This window comes from Maylandia zebra, linkage group LG3, assembly GCF_041146795.1.
Source record: "Maylandia zebra isolate NMK-2024a linkage group LG3, Mzebra_GT3a, whole genome shotgun sequence".
In the NCBI taxonomy this organism is placed as follows: Eukaryota; Metazoa; Chordata; class Actinopteri; order Cichliformes; family Cichlidae; genus Maylandia; species Maylandia zebra.
Genome location: NC_135169.1, coordinates 3,775,920 through 3,796,032, shown reverse-complemented (window position 1 = coordinate 3,796,032; position 20,113 = coordinate 3,775,920). Strand labels below are relative to the sequence as shown.

Here is a 20,113-nt window from a genome sequence, read left to right as displayed (position 1 = left end):
AGGCTCCGGTCCATTCGCACCAGAACCTCTCGCCATAAGAACAGTTTCTTCCCCTCTGCTGTTGGACACATGAACAATAACCGTATGACTGTTCCCACCACTAACACATGACCCTACGCTGTGTTCACTGCATCATTCCATGTTTGGCACTGATCACCACCTGCACTCATGTATATATCATGTATATATATATCTACTTAGCACTTTTTATTTTTATGTTCATTTAAGCGTGCCAGCCTCCAGCTAACCCCGAGCCGCACGCTGTCCACCCTTACAGTAATCACACGGTCGCTGTAACAGTACATTCAACGGCTGCAGCTCTCCCGCTGCAGCCGTACACATCAACACCAAAAACAACAACACGAGCAGAAGTTGACGAGCAGAAGCAGGAAACACACATGTCTCTTTGTGTTTGTTATGAGACTCAGGATGGTTCTGAATCTAACTTGAGATATTTGAAAATGATATCTAAGACCAACACTGCAAGTTTGGAGACACACAGTGTTTATCTGCATGTCCCAGGGTTGGTTTCACATGCTACTAGTATGTGTGGGCTGAAACCCATTAGTTGTAGCTGTGTGATAATGGTTTGGTACCAATATTACATGAGACCCCCCACGAATATATAACAGAAATATTAAAAAATGTGGCCGTATGCTCGTCCTCCTCTATCCTATCCCTTTTATTGGTTGAATATGCGGTGTAATGGCTTATTTGACGCCCTGTTTGCGGAGTGACTGATTTGCTGGAGTAGAGATTTTAGTGGTTCTTGTTTTTGCTACGTTTGCTTGTTTGTTTTTTATTGCAGTGACCGAGGATAAGCCAGTACCCATGGGACCTCTCTGGTGGTGGAGTCCTCTTCCACACTGCTTTTGCTGAACAGCAACTTGGGTGTAAAATTTTAGGGTATTATTTTATTTTTTGTTTTTTTTGCTTCTTTGGTACATAAATGTTGGGTCTGCGCTTGCAGCCCCGCTGGTTGAAATGAAACAACCCCCCATTGTAAAACCATAAATGGTGTGTCATAACAGTTAAAGCACTGTGTGCGAGCATGTGTGTGTGTGTGTGTGTGTGACATCCTGCTGATCACAAAGGGTCATCTCCTCTCACCCTTTATATGGCTCAACTTTAATGGTTCACTATATACAAGCACAGATGAGCTCTTAAATGGCTAAGAGTGATCATCCTTTACAGATAAGACAACCAGAACCTTTAGATTGGAATGTGCCTGCAGTTTAACACTATAGCCAATTGCTTCGATGTGTAGGGGAGGAACAGAAGAATATCTAAACATGCAGTTTAAGGCAAGGTTTACAAGTGTAAGTGCAACAATGACAACATTGATCAAAATGAACATAACAATGTGATTTTCCTCTAATGGTCCTCGCTGTTAGTCCAGCTCAATATTAGGCTGTTTTGCGTAATTTGGGACTCTACTATAGGATGGCCCTCCCACACTCATCTTTTATTGTGATCCATGCTGAAATTGTTTAAGGAAAAAAGCGAATATCTTAAAGGTATCTTAATACTGAAACCAGACTGCCTCTGTGTATTTTCATCTTCTAGTCGGTTTGTTTGAAAATCGCCTCTGTCAGTGCGCCCCAGGGCAGCTGTGGCTGCAACGTAGCTTGCCATCACCAGTGTGTGAATGTGTGTGTGACTGAATGTGTAAAGCGCTTTGGAGTCCTTAGGGACTAAGTTAAGTGCTGTACAAATACAAGCCATTTACCATTTATATTTCCTACGTTGAAATTCCTCTAGGTGGCATTATTGCATTTTAATCATATCCACACCACACTTGTTTTTCACAATTTGCAGTATGCTTGTTTTCTTAGCATTAACTCGGCTTTTGCTCGTTTCCTGTTCACAACATCTACTCAAAAAGCAAACAACCAAATGAAACAATCTGCATTAAAGCAATGGATACTATTATTACAGGGTTTGTATGGGTGTGGGCTTTTTGACTACACACAGCTGGCTATATACTTAGAATTCTTCACTCTTTTAACCAAATACTTTTGCAAAGAAACACAATGCTGCCATGAATCCCTCATTAGGGTTAGGCCCATTTACACAGTTAAAATAAAACTCCAGCTCTAGATGAGTTGCTTGAAACTTGGTGGTTGTTAAAAGGCTCATTCCACATCCATTAAATTTCAGTGTGTTCAGGCAGCAGCTGGTGGACAAGGATTTGAGTAAGAAACTAAAGTACATGTCATGTTTTTCATCTTTAGGGCCAACTTGATACCAATCATGGGACTATCATTAGTTTTTCAGTAGAAAATCCAAAACACACATCCAGCTGAGAGGAAAAGCATCAGGAGAGCTTACCTTCACAATCACCAACGTAATCTTAGGTGGAATCACTTGGATCAGTTGAACCACAGAGTGAAGGAGAAATGGTAAATGCTCAACTCACTGGCCAGACACAAAGTGTGACAATCAAACACATCAAATCAAGCATGGATCCATGGTGCAGGCTGGTACTGTAGATAACTGTGCCCTAAGAATCATGACACACTGACATCTGTGGTGAATGTGGCCATGTGAGCTCATAAACAGTTCAGATACGTGTGTCATAGCTTCGTCATGTCATCCCAGCAGAACCTAAAACCTTAGTTACCAATTAAGACTGTATTGTGTGGTTCTAGCTGCGATAACTTAAGTAAATAGCATGTAGTCTTGATGCATACAAAAGAGAAACCTTTTTTAATATTCTAACTTTATTGATAAATATTTATTGAGCTTTGAATTAAAGCTGCACATGTAAATTACAGCTGATCAATAGGACATCACACAATTACAGCATGCTTAATGATTACACGATTACTGATACAAGCTTCCAGGCTGGCAGCCGTGCGTGTAAGTCTGTCTCAAAGATAAACATTCAGATTATTTTGTATGAATATTATCTAAGAATATATTAATATATCTTTGAAAATGTCATTAGACAATAGATTACCCACCCAGTTAAGATTAGTCACTTGCACATTTGAAGCTGTTTAATGAAGCTATCTGTTACTGCCATTAATTACTCTTGTAAATAACCATGTTTTAAGCACACAAAACAGTAAAAATGAACATTTTAGCTTCTTATAACCAAACCTGACACCAGAAAGAATGTGATGTCAGTTTAAAGACCTGACCTCCAGCATCAAGTCTGCCTTTGTTACTCCACCATAGCTAAACTCCAACACATCAGATTAGCATGCTAGCTAAACTATCTGCCAGTCCCCATATGATGAATGACCTCAGCTGTACTTCACTTATGCAACAGACAAACAGAAGAAAATAAAAAATGAAGTAAGAAAATGAAACCTGGTGTGGCAAATACGCTTTATGTTAACACTAGCTAGCCAGAAATTAATTCATAATATAGATTCTGTCACTGCTAATGAGCTGATAACATAATCTGAGTGTAATGTAAAATCAATCATTGCACTTTACCAAAATGCATAAATATCAGTATAGTACACTACACAAACATTTGCACATTTACAGTTTCTAACCTGAGCATATGAGAAAATAGAAGATATTGACAGCCAGTTTATATAAATGAACCGCAGCTAAATTCTGTTTATGATTTACATAATGTGTGGACATATATATATATATATTGTATATACAGTTTTGTATAGTCAGTTTTTCCATTCAGATGCTTCATAGCTTGCTCTCGAGAGTCCCGTTGTCTTTTTCTTGAACAACCCCGTTGCGGTAAGATGGTGTAGCTCCACCTTCCGTCTCTTCTGCTGAGGTCGGGATTTTTAGAAAGGGGAAGAAAAGACATATGTTGTTTACATATGACTACATCTGACACTGTTCAGTGATGTAAGCCACTACACAGTGTGCAGATGTGTATGCCTGCTGACCTTTGACCTGCCGGGCCAGGAGACGTGGTCCTGCCAGTCCGATACCCAGTGCACCAACTGGAGCTGTGGTCAAGATGGCTAACACCGCTAATGTTAGCACGTCCAGACCAAACTTAATTAAGGCCTCGTCCCCTTCCTCCCTCGCCATGTCCAATGCCTTGGAGCCAATGGCAGCCTAGCACATACAGACATAAATAACTGCTCAGGAGAAGTGCAGATTAACAATGAAGGAGTTTATCGTTAAGATCACAGAGGTGGTTTTAAGGGAAACAACGGTATTTTTTTAGTTCTTAGTCATCTAGATCTAAAGGCCTTTAGATCATAACTAATGGCGAACTAGAACTTCTTTGCGTGGTTATTGTAGTAATTTAGGTTTTCGAAGTCAATAAAGAGAATTCAGGTGCCATGTAGGTAGCTAATCAACACCATTACAATCTAATGATTTCAGTGGTTACAAAGAAAATTCTATATGATATCTTAGTAGCTGTTTTGACCACCAGTGGCATTTTAGGAGTGTTTAGAGGCTTTATGCAGAAGTTTCCGGATAAGTCTGAGGTGCTTCTAGTTCTGGTTTAATAAAGTCGGGCACACTATTCTTGAAAAATGAATATCTTCTAGCAGTCTAATATCAGGATTACACACTCACAGACCTGCACAGTAGCTTTAGGCAGCCAGGCCACAGAAATGAAGAGCTTCTCTTTTAAGCTGAATCCTCCGTAATGAACCAACAGGAAGGTGACAAGTAGACGGATCACCAGACCAATAAGAATGCAGGCCATACCCAGACCTAAGGGCATAGACACAACAACAAAGAGGAAACCAGTATCTTAAATTTCCTCAAGCAGTGAAATGTTTTGCTCTGCAGGTTAAAGCTCTTTGATTACTGGGCCCACTGGGCTCCTATAACTGAGAACAAAATCTAGACACAAATGGAGCAAAGTCTAACTGAAATATACTGGTAGCATAATGTTCTTACCCACAGTACTTGGGCTGAGTGCTTTAATCGTGATCTCAGCTCCAATCAGACCGAAGAGAAGTGGCTGAAATACATCCCATGACCGACCCACCATTTCTGCTACTGGTGCCTGATTGTGAAGTTAGAGATACCTGGATTAACCACATTCCATGGTGCCAGCCATTAAAAGACATGTTGATTTAGGGTAAACATGACAAAATCCAAGGGGCAGGATGCAGGTTAAAGTGATCCTGATATATGATACCTTTTCAGTCTTCCAGCCCAGTGCAGCCAGGAAAGCCAGCACCAGTGTACAGAGACCTCCAGCTCCAGCAAAACCTATAACATGACTGAAGAAGACTGAAAATGTGGACAGACCCAGCAACATGAGGGTCCTCCTCAATACCAGATCCTCCTGCGATCAGACAGAAGATATTAAAGACACATTTTATGAACAATTAAAAAAGGAAAAATCATATTAATAAAAAAATGTCAGACCTGGTCATTGCTGGGGAAGCAGTACAAGAACATGCCCAGGATCATACCAGCTACGATGCCTCCCACCACCTCCAGCAGACCCTTCAGTATGTTCATCCATGTAGAACCTGCAGGACAAACACAACGAGACCATGTAGACTAGAAAAAACACAAACCATAAAGCACAGGACAGAAAAACTTTCTTTGACCTGTAGAGAAGGCGATTCCCAGACAAGTAGAGAATCCTGTTATGGCGAGAATATCATCAAAGCTTCCAGCAGCCATCAGGAGGGTGGGGATTCCCTGAAGAACAACACACAGTGACATTAAAGATTCATATTAGAGCAGAAGACTTGATCTTTCTTGACTCCCATGGAAGCTCTTGGGTTTGAGGAGCTTTACTGGAGGAGCCCTAGATCTTTTTGGTGATGCTTTCCCTTCCTTTAAATAGACTTGAAGTGATTAAACGCTTTGAGAAATAGCTGAAGGGATTCTAGTGGTGTATTATAGGTATTGGGGTTGTTGTGAAAACCAATAAGGTGTACAACGCTTTTAGAAGAGTATTGCTACTTAATCAGTATCCTATCAAAGTTTCAAGTGTTGCTTAAGCTGGCTTTAGTGACTTTGTATGAGGTATTAAGGACCACTGTGGGTCTCCTAGAGGTCACTGTGGGTTCTTGTAAAGGGGGTAGAGCATGATTAGGAAGCTTAGCAATCACTGAGAATGTGTTGATGGAGCTCGAGGATCTCTAGAGGCCCCTATATTGATTTTATTAATGGTGTCAATTGTTATGTAATGTTTACAGTCCTGCAGGTGGTTCTGCTGTTATTTTTATTTTATACTTGCTCTGCATAAGCCTACACAGATGATGTGTCATGTCTATAGATTCATCTCAGGCTCATCTGTTTTTCCACCCATACGCTGCCCCTTGTGGCAGGATGAACCTTTCATCAGTCAAATGTAGTGATGATAGTAACGGGTGATAATTTACCTTGTCCACTCCATATCCTTCTCTCTGCAGGAGCAGCATTGAAGGAACAACAACTGCTGGAGAAACGGCAGCCAGTACAAAACTGCACAAACACAAATATCACAGGCACAATGAGTGTCGCTTTACTTACTTTGAATCTAGTCATACAGAAAGAAATGGCTCTGTGTGTGTGTCTAGGGATGGGTATCGTTTAGGTTTTATCCGATACCGGTGCCAAACCGGTACTTTTGAAACAGTGCTGGTGCTTAAACGGTGCTCAAACCGGTGCTTAAATAATAGAGAACACAAAATTCAAAAACCTCTCATGTTCAGCTGTTCTTTTTGTAAAAAGATAACAATGTTAGCCTTTTCTGCAGCTATAGTGCATATATGGTATCACTCTTGGCTGGAAGCAGTGCTTAAACAATGGAATAAATACAAACTTTGTCCAAAAACTTCTCATGTTTAGCGGTTTTCCACTTTTTCTTTGGTCATTTTAGCCTTTTTGGCCAGGGTGAAGGGAGTATCTGCCATCAAACAAGAAGACAGCCGCATGTAGCTATGATGATGTTTGCTAGTTCACCTTACATGCATTAATGTAATAACGTGGTTAGCCTACTCAACGTAAATTACACACGAACAACATGAAGCTACTCACACAAAGAAGAACGGATGCTGCTGCATCATCATCCTCATCATTTCTGCTACACTGGCAGGGCTAGGGGCCAGGACTCTCCTGTTTGTGTTTTTGGGGGATGTTGCTAACTCCGGGTCCAATAACAGGCACCATACCCACAGTAGATGTGCTCGGTGTGAGGTCTCACAGCAAGCTATCAAATACGGCGCATTTCTCGGCTTTTAAAAAAAAAAACGCTATGCGTCGCCAGGTGTTTCATCGGATTTGAGGTGTTACCTCCTTTGACAGTATCACAGTATCAGCTTAAGGCGCTTGTTGCAGGCTGCTGAGTTTGTATATTTTGCTGTGAAGTACAGCCAGACTTTTGACCGCTTCGCCTTGGGCATTTTTAATCTGTAGCTCTGCTCTAAAAGAACCTACGTACCTGGGCCCGCCCACTATCCTTGGAAACGTAAAATGATTGGCTAGAATTCAAAGTGTATCACAGGTCAGGAAAAAAAAGCACCGAAATGTGCGCTGCTTTTCGGTCTGGTTACTACCGTTTATGTCAGAACCGGTGCCATCATGGCACCGGATACCGGTACCCATCCCTATGTGTGTGTGTGTGTGTGTGTGTGTGTGTGTGTGTGTGTGTGTGTGTGTGTGTGTGCACTTTACCCCAGTATGAAACCCCAAACCCATGGCAGACCCAGCAGGAAGTGAGAAACCACAGCAACAATGCAGGCTTCCACCATACAGGGTCCAACTGCAACACGTACGCACACTGCTTTCAGTCGACTTAAAGCCTGCATGCAAACACAGAGTTAAGAGACTGCATTTGATTTTGTGTGCAACTTAACTTAGACTGATATTTAAATGTACACGTACCTCAGGGTTGAGGCCCAGACCAGCCCTGGTCAGGATGATGGACAAGGCGATGTTCCTCAGAGCTGCAGACCAGTGAGTGTCGATGAAGATGGCGTCCGTTATGTAAGGAACATTACGCAATAGCAGACCTGCCAGCAGCATACCTACATGCACGCACACACATACACAGGTTTTTACATGGTTGCCACACCTGTAAGTACCCCAGCTAACATAATCTGTGCTAGCAAAATACAATGATTCAACATGCATCTGAAATTACAATTAAATTCTTTTTATCTACAAATGCTTCCTGGCAAATACAGTATGTTATAATAAAGGGGTAACAATTCGTGTTTTACTGGAATTAAAAAAATAATTACAGTAATTTTAAGTAGTGTATCAATATTTAAGTAATTTACACTATGCTGTACTTTTAGAGATGCAGGCTTTATTATTAAGGGGATTCGCTTTGCCTTTTTTATTTCTTATTATGTTGGTGTGTATCACTATTCAAATGGCCAAGATAAAATTTCAGATAAAACACACAGAGAATCAATTTAATTCCAGGGGAATTACAGCCATATGCTGTATTATAAAGTTCTACCTAATCACTGTCTTATTAAATCATCATCAAATGGACCTACGTCTCCTCAAAGCAGTGATTGGTCCAGTGCTTCCACCTTTGCATTTTTGCTTACTTCTAATGTCACCATTTTCTCTTTTAATTGACTCAAGGAGAATGGATGAACTCCAAGAGAGAGCACAAACCACCCTCTACTGTTTATGCTGCATATTGCAGCACATCACAGACACACAAGCATAGCTGCTGGGAAGATCTACATCAGAGGCTCTTAACACAGATTTTATAAACTAGAGCTGGGCGATAAACGATAACGATATGTATTGCGAAATAACTTTTCCCAATAGAAAAATGAAACTATTGCGATAGACCTCATCTCTCTCTCTCTTCCTCTCTTATAAAAAATGAATAGCCAATTCAAATTAAGCAGCGCAGAGCCGAACCAATCACAGCCGCAGCGTCATGTCACCTAACTTGTTACGTACAGCTCAAGTGCCAAGCCGCACATGTGTATTTGTTTGGAAAGCAGCCAGCGGCCGGGTAATGGAGGAAATGAGTGTGCCGACTAGAGAAAAATCAACCGAGAGCGTGACCGAAGGTTACCGAAGAGAACACAGATGACGGATGCCGGAGAGATTGTCGAAAGGAAAGGCAAGAGAAGTTCCATAGTGTGGAGGTATTTCGGCTATTTCAAGTCTGACAAAAAACAGTAACGCGCACTGTAAATTGTGCCGAAAGCATGTTCCCACAAAGTCTGGAAATACAACAAACCTTTTTTATCACCTGAAGCAGTGCCACCCACTAGAGCACGCTCAATCTCTGACTGAAAGCACTAATTCATCATCGAAAACAACTGGGGGAATCCCTGCGAAGCAGTCAATTGAGTCGGCTTTCTCCGGCGTCTTACCATATGACAAAAAAGCTAAGAGACATAGCAACATAACGAATGCCATGGCTTACTGTCTTGCTAAAGACATGCTACCAATAAACACGGTCGACAATGAAGGATTCAAGCAGCTAATTAAGGTAATGAATCCTCGTTACCAACTCCCTGGATATAAACATTTCTCTCAGACAGCGCTTCCAAAGCTATATTAAATAAGTTAGTCAATTTTGTCTCTTCTTCTGTAAAATAAGCTAAGATTTATTTTTAGAATTAATATTTTGTTTCTAAGTGGACCTGACAATTTAGTAGTCTGTTTTGTTTGTTCTATTCCATCCATCCATCTTCATCCGCTTTATCCAAGGCCGGGTCGCGGGGGCAGCAGCCTAAGCAAAGAGGCCCAGACCTCCCTCTCCCCAGCCACCTCCTCCAGCTTATCCAGGGGAACACCAAGGCGTTCCCAGGCCAGCCGAGATATATAATCTCTCCAGCGTGTCCTGGGTCTGCCCCAGGGCCTCCTCCCAGTGGGACATGCCTGGAACACCTCACCCAGGAGGCGCCCAGGGGGCATCCTTGTCAGATGCCCGAACCACCTCAGCTGGCTCCTTTCGATGTGGAGCAGCAGCTGCTCTACTCTGAGCCCCTCCCGGATGGCCGAACTTCTCACCCTATCTCTAAGGGAGAGGCCAACCACCCTTCGGAGGAAGCTCATTTCTGCCGCTTGTATCCGCGATCTCGTTCTTTCGGTCACTACCCACAGCTCGTGGCCATAGGTGAGGGTAGGGACGTAGATCGACCGGTAAATTGAGAGCTTCGCTTTTACACTCAGCTCCCTCTTCACCACAACGGACCGGTGCAGCGTCCGCATTACTGCAGCTGCAGCCCCAATCCGTCTGTCGATCTCCGGCTCCCTTCTCCCATCACTCACGAACAAGATCCCGAGATACTTGAACTCCTCTACTTGGGGCAGGAACTCATCCCCGTCCCGGAGTGGGCACTCCACCCTTTTCCGGCTGAGAACCATGGCCTCAGATTTGGAGGTGCTGATCCTCATTCCCACTGCTTCACACTCGGCTGCGAACCGTTCCAGTGCGAGCTGGAGGCCCTCACCCGATGAAGCCAACAGAACCACATCATCCGCAAATATCAGAGATGAGATTCTGAGGCCACCAAAGCGAAAGCCCTCCGCCACTTGGCTGCACCTAGAAATCCTGTCCATAAAAATTATGAACAGAACCGGAGACAAAGGGCAGCCCTGGCGGAGCCCATCACCCACCGGGAACGAGTCCGACTTATTGCCGGCAATGCGAACCAAGCTCTTGCAACGGTTGTATAGGGATCGAATGGCCCGTAGCAATGGGCCAGACACCCCATACTCCCGCAACACCTCCCACAGGACACCCCGAGGGACACGGTCGAATGCCTTCTCCAAGTCCACAAAACACATGTAGACTGGTTGGGCAAACTCCCATGCACCCTCAAGTATCCTGGAGAGGATAAAGAGCTGGTCCAGTGTTCCGCGACCAGGACGAAAACCGCATTGTTCCTCCTGTATCCGAGGTTCGACTAGCGGACGAACTCTCCTTTCCAGCACCCTGGCATAGACTTTCCCAGGGAGGCTGAGGAGTGTGATCCCCCTGTAGTTGGGACACACCCTCCGGTCCTCCTTCTTAAAGATGGGGACCACCACCCCGGTCTGCCAGTCCACAGGTACTGCCCCTGAACATTGCAGAGGCGTGTCAACCAGGACAGCCCTACAACGTCCAGAGCCTTCAGGAACTCGGGGCGGACCTAATCAACACCAGGGGCTCTGCCACCAAGGAGTTGTTTAACTGCCTCAGTGACCTCGCCCCCGGAAATTGGCGGGTCATTCCCCTCATCCCCAGACTCTGCTTCCTCCTCGGAAGACGTGTCAGTAGGATTAAGGAGGTCCTCGAAGTATTCCTTCCACCGCCTGGCAATTTTCTCAGTCGACGTCAGCAGCGCTCCGCCAGCACTATACACAGTGCAGGTGGAGCACCGCTTTCCCCTCCTGAGACGCCTGATGGTTTGCCAGAATCTCTTCGAGGCAGTCCGAAAGTCTTTTTCCATGGCCTCTCCGAACTCCTCCCACACCCGAATTTTTGCTTCAGCCACTGCCCGAGCCGCATTCCGCTTGGCCTGTCGATACCTGTCGGCTGCCTCCGGAGTACCACAGGCTAACCAAGCCCGATAGGACTCCTTCTTCAGCCTGGTGGCTCCCTTGGCCTCTGGTGTCCACCATTTGGTTCGGGGATTACCACCGAGGGGCCCCGGTAACCCTATCCCGGGCAGGGTAAACTGTTCCCTCGATAATCTTTTCATAAGGGTCTTCTGAATCGCTCTTTGTCTGGTCCCTCACCCAGGACCAATTTGCCATGGGAGACCCTACCAGGGGGCAAAGCCCCCAGACAACATAGCCCCTGGGATCCCTGGGACACACAAACCCCTCCACCATGATAAGGTAGCGATTCAAGGAGGAGTTCTATTTTGAAACTTAAATGCTTTAGCGGCTACCTTTTGTGTAGTTTGTAATATTTGCCTTTATTTATCTGAAACTGAAGCCTCATTTTAAGTACATCTGCCCTGTTGAACTTATTATGGGAAATAAATATTTAAATCAAAACAAGCTGCTGATTATTTCACATTTTACTTGTGAGCAACGGCACATTTAAATCTTACAAATATAGTTATTTGGCTTATATCGTGATAGATATCGTTATCGCCTGAAATGAAAAAAACATATCGTGATATGAAAAAATCTCATATCGCCCAGCTCTACTTGCTTAAACTATAAAAGGAATGAGTGATTGGGCTGTACCAAGCAGTGGAGGGAAGGGGGGCAGTGTGGGCAGTTGGATCATTCCCACCAGCTTCCCTCCCAGCACGGAACAGATGAAGAGGATGATGATGCCGAACAGGTTCCCTCCAGGTAAACACTCTTTTCCCGTGATGGTCCAGACGACTCCGAACAGCAGAGCAAACAAACACACTGCAAGCAGATGTGACATCCCATTAAGATTCAGTGTGACAGGACACATTTACACAGTGCTGCTGGTCAGGTAGAGTATTTAATGAAGACACATAGTTGAGGATGTTACCTTATACAAACACACAGGCATCATGAGTGTTCGTTACCTTTGGTGATGAGCAGGTTGATGATTCCCCGAGGTCGAGGACATCTGTCCTTCAGACTGATACAGGACGCGCAGCAGGAAGAGTCAGATGATGGCGTCTTCATCTGTTCATTAGATGTTTTTCAGTTTCTGATATTCATCATTCATTTGGTCACAGCAACAGATTGCTGCAGACACCAGTAGTTTGCATAGAAGACGCCAGCTTGTCTGAACTATTGCCAAATGTAGAACATTTGTCTTTCAAGAAAAACGTTTTCATTTTTGCTGCAACCTACAACTTGCAACTTATTTCACCTAGAGACAGCTAGCAACCACTGACCAGCTGTTTGGGAAATATACATTTTTTCATTTCCATTTTTATACCGGCCTTTCTCTCGGTCAGCGCAGTGACCTACTGAGTCTTCAGCAATAAGTTAAACAGTGTCTGCCAGCAAACTCCAGCAACCAGATGGTGAATTTTCATTTTTCCCTAGCAACGGACTGTTTCTAGGACATCGCCAACCAGTCTCTACACTTGTGTGACTGAGCACTTACAGGACACAACGCCTAAACCACAAACTTTATTATCATTAATATTCATGAGAACTTTAAACCCTCAACTACAACCAGGTTGCTGAGGTTTCATTAGAGTGAGGTTGCATTCGATCCATCTGTAGTTGCTAAAAGAGCACAGATTCAGTAACTATAAGGTGTTACCCTTCAAATTAACTGTCTTATATGAATTTTGTCCTTGGAATTCTTATGTTCTAACATTTGGAAAGGAAAATTCCCAATAAATGGGTAGAAACTGCCTTAATAACAACAATGCTTGGTCTTTTTTTTTTTTTTTTTTCGTTGTATGCATGCTGGTCTCCTTCACTCTGACTCCAAAGTGTTTTACACATATTTTCACATGTAGAGCCCACTGCCCAGAGGTTAGCTGCAGTTCTCATCTGTCCACCTACATTCAGTCTAAACCTTAAAAATTACAGAGCCCCAACACTTGCATATGGTTTCTATAAATAGACGGCCTTTCTCAGAGCTCAGAGGTGAATCACACTCACCGTGGTCGTGTCGTCCGGCTCCTCCGGCTCCTCCGCCTTCCTCCGGGGTAGGACGGTGATCTCTCTGTCCTCTTGACCAGCCTGAACTTTACTCCCTACCTTTACCAGAAACGTGCATGTGTACAAAAGTGAGAGAGAGAGAGAGAGATAGAGAGATAGAATGGGTTTAAAGACATGGGCTGTAGGGTTTTGTCCTTTGTCCTCTTCAGCCAAACCTCTTGAAGCAGGTGAATTTCAATGGTTGACGAATTACTAAGGCCCTAGAAGTTACTCTGTTTGCTCTTTATGTTTTCCTCAATACTTCCTAGATTTTCTTTAAAAGTTGGCAAAAGACTGCTGATTTAGAGATGCAGGACTTTGTTCGTGTTCAGAGATCTTTTTAAAAATAGTAATAATTTTATTATAACATTTAAGTGATGAGATGAACAGAAAGAAATAGGAAAACCAAAAAAAAAAGTAAAGAGAAATAAAACTGGTATGGAAGAACCACCAAAAACAGAGAGCACTGTAAAATAATTGAAAGCTGATTTCAAAAAGACAATCAAAGGCAGTAAAAGATCATAAAGGATTCAATCACAGCAAAACACCAATACTTCTGTGAGTCTTATCTCCTCAGGCTGGTCATTTCAAAGCTGGAAAGCCCTGATGGAAAAATTTATGGTCACCCTTTAGATATATAACAAGCCTCATCTTTGGAGGATCAGAAGGTGCCAACAAGCTCATAACATATGGGGTCAACTCTCTTCTGTATTACATCTTAAAAATCCATGCATTATTTAAACCACTTATCCAGCTTCCTGCAACATATATATCACCTATAAACCAAATACCACAAAGTTACTTTCGCAGTTTTTGAGTAAAGTCATGCTTTAAAAGTCTGACTAGTACAAGGCCAGCCACCTCATTCCTGCAGGTTAGTACAACGTCTGCAGAGGCACCAAACTGCTGTGAACCAAGTACATTAATTGGACTCGTGCTGCAAAAACTTGTCAGTGATTATTTTTTTCATTACTATATTGTATGACTACCAAGGTCAAAAACCTTTATTGAATATTGTGACGTAGTTGTGTGGTGTAATCTCTGATTGGGTCGTGTGATGGCTTCCTTACTGACATACCTCCTAAAAGTCAGATAACGCAGCCAAGAAACTGGGGTGTGTTCATTATGGTGTGCTGGTATTGGTTGTTGTTGGTCTGCCCATTTGCCCCAAATCAAATCAAATCAAATCACTTTTTATTGTCACATCACATGTGCAGGCACACTGGCACAGCACATGCGAGTGAAATTCTTGTGTGCGAGCCCCACAAGCAACAGAGATGTGCAAACACAACAACACAAACGAGCAAAATACAAGAATGGCCAACCTGAAACTAATAAATATATGTACAATATATAATAGTGTATGCATTTCTGGATGTGTATACTAAATATTTTCCTACGTGTGTGTGTGTGTGTGTGTGTGTGTGTGTGTGTGTGTGTGTGTGTGTGTGTGTGTGTGTGTGTGTGTGTGTGTGTATACACATTTTTACAAATTAAATAGTAAAAAAATAAAATAAAATAATAATAATAATAATAAAATATATAAAATATACAGAGTTGAATATGTGCAAAACAAGTGGCATTTATATACAGTGTGGAGTGCATAATGTTGAAGTTCCCCACTAACCTGTGGAAGGCCACGCCTCCACCGTGAGACTGAGTGAGCACATGTCAAAGAGGAACGCACACCTATTCCTGTTTGTTTTCCTCCTGTTTGTCTGTTTACTAGACAAACAGTTATTGTTTCATCCCATCAGTCACTAAACGAGCAGATACACTATCCCACCTCTCACACACACATACAGATCATGAAAAATGTCAACATTCGACATTTTATGGCTCTGGACGCTCACTAATGTCTAAAGTCCACTGGTTTCCAGTTGATGTATCCAACCTTTTATGTTTTCAGAAGAACTTTGATGATTTCTAAACACTCTGCAGCCACATCGGTGATTTACAGCTTAAATGTGACAGACAGCCATGCACGTAAAGCTGACTTTGTTTCTAAGAATAACCGAATAAGTACACGGGTGTTTAATGTTTGGTGATCCAATTTCATGAACTTAACAACTTTTTATGACCAAATAGCAGCTTATCTGTACCTCTAAATCTGTTAATTGTTTTATGATCTGTCATTGCCATACATTGGTCCACTGTGACATGTGATAGCATTACTGCTCCGGCCTTCATTCACTTTACATGGTTAAAATGACCTTTACTGAAGCGCCAAGGGCCAACTGGAGGTGGACGGTGGAGGAGTGAAATATCAACACGCTGCATTAAAACTATGAAATACGTAAGAAATCCTGCTTTACACAAAGTGTTGTCAACCTATTGTATTTCAAGTGTCACACATTGTGTTTGTTTGTTTAGTGCATATATGGCAGACATGGTTTATGATTTACTATCAATAGTCTTAGATCCTCTGCCCTCTTTTCTTGAACAGAGGTATCCATCTGATCATCAGCCAGTCAGCATTTCAAGTTCCAGGTCAATGACTCCTGGTCATTTATTAGCTCTGCTTTGAGTCGCTGTTGGTTTTTGGCCTCTGCATTCCCATATTCATAGTTAATAGTTAAGTCTGGCTTTGAGGCTACAACAGCTCAGGCAGGTCTCTCTGGTCCTTATTCTCACTCACTTGTTTTACTGTCAGTCAGGAAACTTGTGCCAGTTATTCAGTTGTTCAACTGCTCATGAATGCAAATATTACATCAGCAAGTCACTGGTGACGACTCAAGATGACCTGCTGAAACTCAAAGAGACTTTGGTTATCAGAGTATTTCATAAACTGCTGATCTGTTGGGATTTTTCCCACACAGCCAACTCTAAGGTTTACAGAGAATCATCTGAAAACATCCAATGGTCTTCAAGTCTCTGGATGAAAATGCCTCAGTGATGTCAGAGGTCAGACTGCTTCAAGCTAACAAGAAGGCAACGCTAGATCAAAGGCATGCAGAAGAGCGCCTCTGAATGCACAGCGTGTTGAACTTTGAAGCTAACAGTCAACAGAAGTCTGCACTGGGTGCACTCCAGAGAGCTAAGAACTAAAGCTACAATTCACAGACTCATCAAAATTGGACAGTAGACGGTTGGACAAACATTTCCTGGTCTGATGAGTCTCAGTTTCTGTTGCAACATTCAGGCAGGGTCAGAGCGTGGATCCATCCTGCCTTACATCACCTGTTCAAGCTGCCAGTGGTGTGGGAGAGATTTCACAGGTACAGAAGAAGCACCCTGTCAGTTTGTTATCTCAAACAGACTTTAAAGTGACCATCTTCAGTCTTGGATGACAAACTGGTCACACGTACTGGGCTATTTTGATGGCTGGAGCAGTTGTGTTTTCTTTACCATGTCAGAGCAGAAATAGAAGGAAAGATAAAGTTGTAGGCCACGTGACTCCACGTGTGTGGTTTTAATAGGTGGATGTTTTGTGTGATGTGAACAGTCGGTGGTACCTCAGCCTGTTCCTGCTGCAGCCCAACGTCGCTCACCCGAAGGTAACGCTTGGTGGCCTCTTCATCCATCATCTGAAACAATCACGCATTTCTTCTCATATATGTGAGGAGCCACATTTAAATATTTCAAATAAGTCTGATTTCAAACTAACAAAGTCCTTAATGCTAAATGCCATTGAAGTCCAATCAGTCTATTCAAGTAAGAATAGTGAAAATGTCATGGAAATCATGAACAAAATGAGCACCCAAATAAACTTTTTAAAACGTCTTAATGGACGGTGTCAGTTTACTTTGTGTGACCATTCAGAAAATCCTCATCTAAATCCTTGTTTCATTCACCTTTTTAAAATTTTATTAAAGATGTTCCACATTTCATCTGAGAGGATATTTCAGTTCTAAAGGCTCATGGACACATTGCAGGCGGTCCAGAGACTCGCAGAGCCGCCCTGTAATCATGTAAGTAGGTGCACTTTAGTCCCACCAACACCTTTAATCACGGACACTTTTCATTGTTGTTACCAATCAAATCTGCCCGCTGCAACCCTTTCGCTCTTCTCTGCGGTTGATGAATGGACCAACAGCAGTACAAGCAAGAGTGACGCACACACTAGTCGGTCCACATACAGGCCTCCATTTGTGCACCGCCTCCATCTGACATCAGCTTTTTGCAGGCAGACAGGCTATCCCAAGACTGCGGTGGACAGTGAACGCACCACCTCTGCTTCACCAGAAATTCCACTTAATGCTGTCCTGAGATCCCTTCTCATCCAATTTAATCTCCACTCACACCTTAGCCAATGTGCTCCTAATGCCTCAATGCCTCACATGACTGTAGAGCGATCAGCGACTCATAAGAAATTCACTTCAGTGACCCACGCCTTGATTCCCACCTTGGCCCCTGTGACCCCAAATGATTCTCATGATTATAGGGTTGAACCCTCTGCAAGGTGACTCTCCAACAACGAGTAAATACCTGAGAGTCTCCACCAGCTTTTAGACCTGAACAAACCTCTTGGATGGATAAACAGTGAAACTTCTCCAAGAACCTGAAAAGAAGTCCAAACTCAAGAAGTACCCGGAGTGACTTCTTCAAAGGTTTTAATGCCAGCTGATGATTGTTATTGTCAACATGCTGATAATCCTCACTATAGATTACCAGACTTAGCAGATTAGAAAAAGCTTACACTTGGAAATCTTTCATCTTTAACGCCACCCTTACTGTAATCTCTTAATCTACTGCATGACTAATAACTGAAGCCTTCAGAAAAGCAAAGTTACATACAATGTGCAGTTTTACCTGGAAATACAGTGATGCAGGAGTAAGACATATCAGGCAAACTTTAACTTATTTCTAATAGAAATTATTTTTTAAAATAATATATATAAATAATATATGCATATATATAAATATGCAGTTTTTTCTCTTAAAAATGTGAAAATTGGCATTTCAAGTAAAATAAATAGTTGGCCTCAGTACTTGATCAACACACTGCTTCATTAATTGTGCATAAGCAAAAGTAAAACAGTATAGTCCAACTACTCTCCATTTCCACTTCAGGTCTTTTCAGCCCATCACAGAAATCTCCACGTAAACCCAAAACAAAGGACAAATGTTCCCTCCAGTCCCAGCTGACAGCTTCACTGAAACCTCACACACTTCCCATCACGTACCCATAAAAGCTGAATTATTCTCATTTTCTCAGGCTCTTACCTTGAGCTGATGAAAAGTTGTGTGACTGGAACAAAGAGCAGCAGGCGACTTAGTCATCAAGCAGCAACAAGAGACGGAGGAAGCGAGTGTCTGCCGCGTGTTAACAACAGACGGTTTTAACTCTGTTGTGTTTGTCGCTGTGCAGAATGACAGACGTCACACACAGACACACACGCGTGGTAAAGCCTGGCATTATGGGAACACAGGTCGCAGTAACCCTGAGTCCTCTGTATTAATGCCAGGCTGCAGGGCAGCAGACACAAACATTATCATACACATAATAGCAGGTGTGTGTCCGTGTGTGCGCACATGCAGCATTTACACTGGACGCCTGACGTTAACACGCCGCGCGCAGGTGCTGAGGTGACGGCCAGCTTTGACCTTTTTGTAGAAACTGAAATGTTCATGTGAGGAGTTAAATCAGAGCTGAGAGGCGCGATGAAACGATGAAACCACTGCTTTGTGATCCAACAACCACACCTGTGCACGCACGCCGTATCTGAGGATTAGTGGTTTGCTTCTGCAACTAACTATTAAACCATCAGGGTATTATCTTCTTAAGAGTCAGGAAGTTGTGACGAATACTGTTTGTGATGCTCGCCAAGTGAGACAAGATGTTTGGACGTTCTACTTTGTTTTGTTTGAGATGTTTGCTTGGAGAATCAGCGGTTACCAGACTGAGGATGTGAACAACAGGACGGCAGCAGCACTCTGGACTGGGAGTAAGATGCTGCCCCAATGAGGGAGTTTAAGTATCTTGGGGTTTGTGAGCGAGGGAGAAAGGAGGAGACTGGTGGATGGATCGGTGCAGCGTCTGCAGTAATGTGGGCACTGTAACTATCTGTGGTCGAGAGAGACCTGAATGTGAATGCAAAGCTTCTGATTTACTGATCGATCTGCTCTGTCTGTGAGCTGTGGTTGCAGGTATGAGCTGCCTCTGAAGGCTGTCCACATCCACAGGAGCCTGCTGAAGTGGTTCAGGGACCTGACTATCATGCCTCGTGGATGCCTCCCAGCTGAGGTGCTTCCTTGTAAGTCAACAGTCTGGGCATCTCTGCTTAAATGCACACAGCAGTGACCCGGACCTGCAAACCTGTTCATTTAGACTGTTGTAGTGACTCCATGTAGCGCCTGCGATGTGACCAGCACCACTGCCAGCATATTCATGACTGTGCATATTGTATTAAGTATGAATTAAACTTGTGGTCATGTCCTGGTGTTTTAAACCCGATGACAGAAACAACGGAAATGCAGGGACCTTTGTCGCTCTTGGCTCTCTGCTCTTTGTTTGCTGTGACATAGTCCACTGTGAGTGAGTCTATATGGCGTACACAAATATTTGATAAAAAAAATACTACATTTTTATATATCTGGTAGATGGGTGAATGTAGGAACACCCAGAATGTGAAAGTGAAATGATAATTGCATTTTCATTTCAGTTTGAAAACATCCATGCATGGAAACGATATTTGTGTGTTGTGATTGGTTGTGC

The 20,113-nt window shown here is 43.0% G+C and overlaps 1 protein-coding gene across 2 annotated transcripts; it reads right to left on the bottom strand.

Annotated features, from left to right (window-relative positions):
* Positions 1 to 2,984: 2,984 nt before the first annotated feature.
* LOC101480196 (sodium/hydrogen exchanger 9B2) lies at positions 2,985 to 18,895 on the bottom strand. Of its 2 annotated transcripts, none has more exons than XM_014413752.3 (15): positions 18,622 to 18,895; positions 16,911 to 16,982; positions 13,417 to 13,515; positions 12,375 to 12,477; positions 12,058 to 12,228; positions 7,777 to 7,919; positions 7,567 to 7,694; positions 6,294 to 6,375; positions 5,511 to 5,604; positions 5,323 to 5,429; positions 5,090 to 5,239; positions 4,846 to 4,954; positions 4,520 to 4,656; positions 3,870 to 4,044; positions 2,985 to 3,749 (listed from the first exon to the last, which is right to left on the bottom strand). In XM_014413752.3, exons 1-15 carry the CDS (start codon positions 18,676 to 18,678, stop codon positions 3,661 to 3,663), a joined length of 1,716 nt encoding a protein of 571 aa, XP_014269238.3. In that variant the 5' UTR covers positions 18,679 to 18,895; the 3' UTR covers positions 2,985 to 3,660. The 2 variants fall into 2 exon arrangements, with proteins under 2 accessions (XP_014269238.3, XP_076734874.1); XM_076878759.1 differs by having other exon boundaries at positions 2,985 to 3,746; positions 18,622 to 18,894.
* Between the last annotated feature and the right edge of the window lie 1,218 nt (positions 18,896 to 20,113).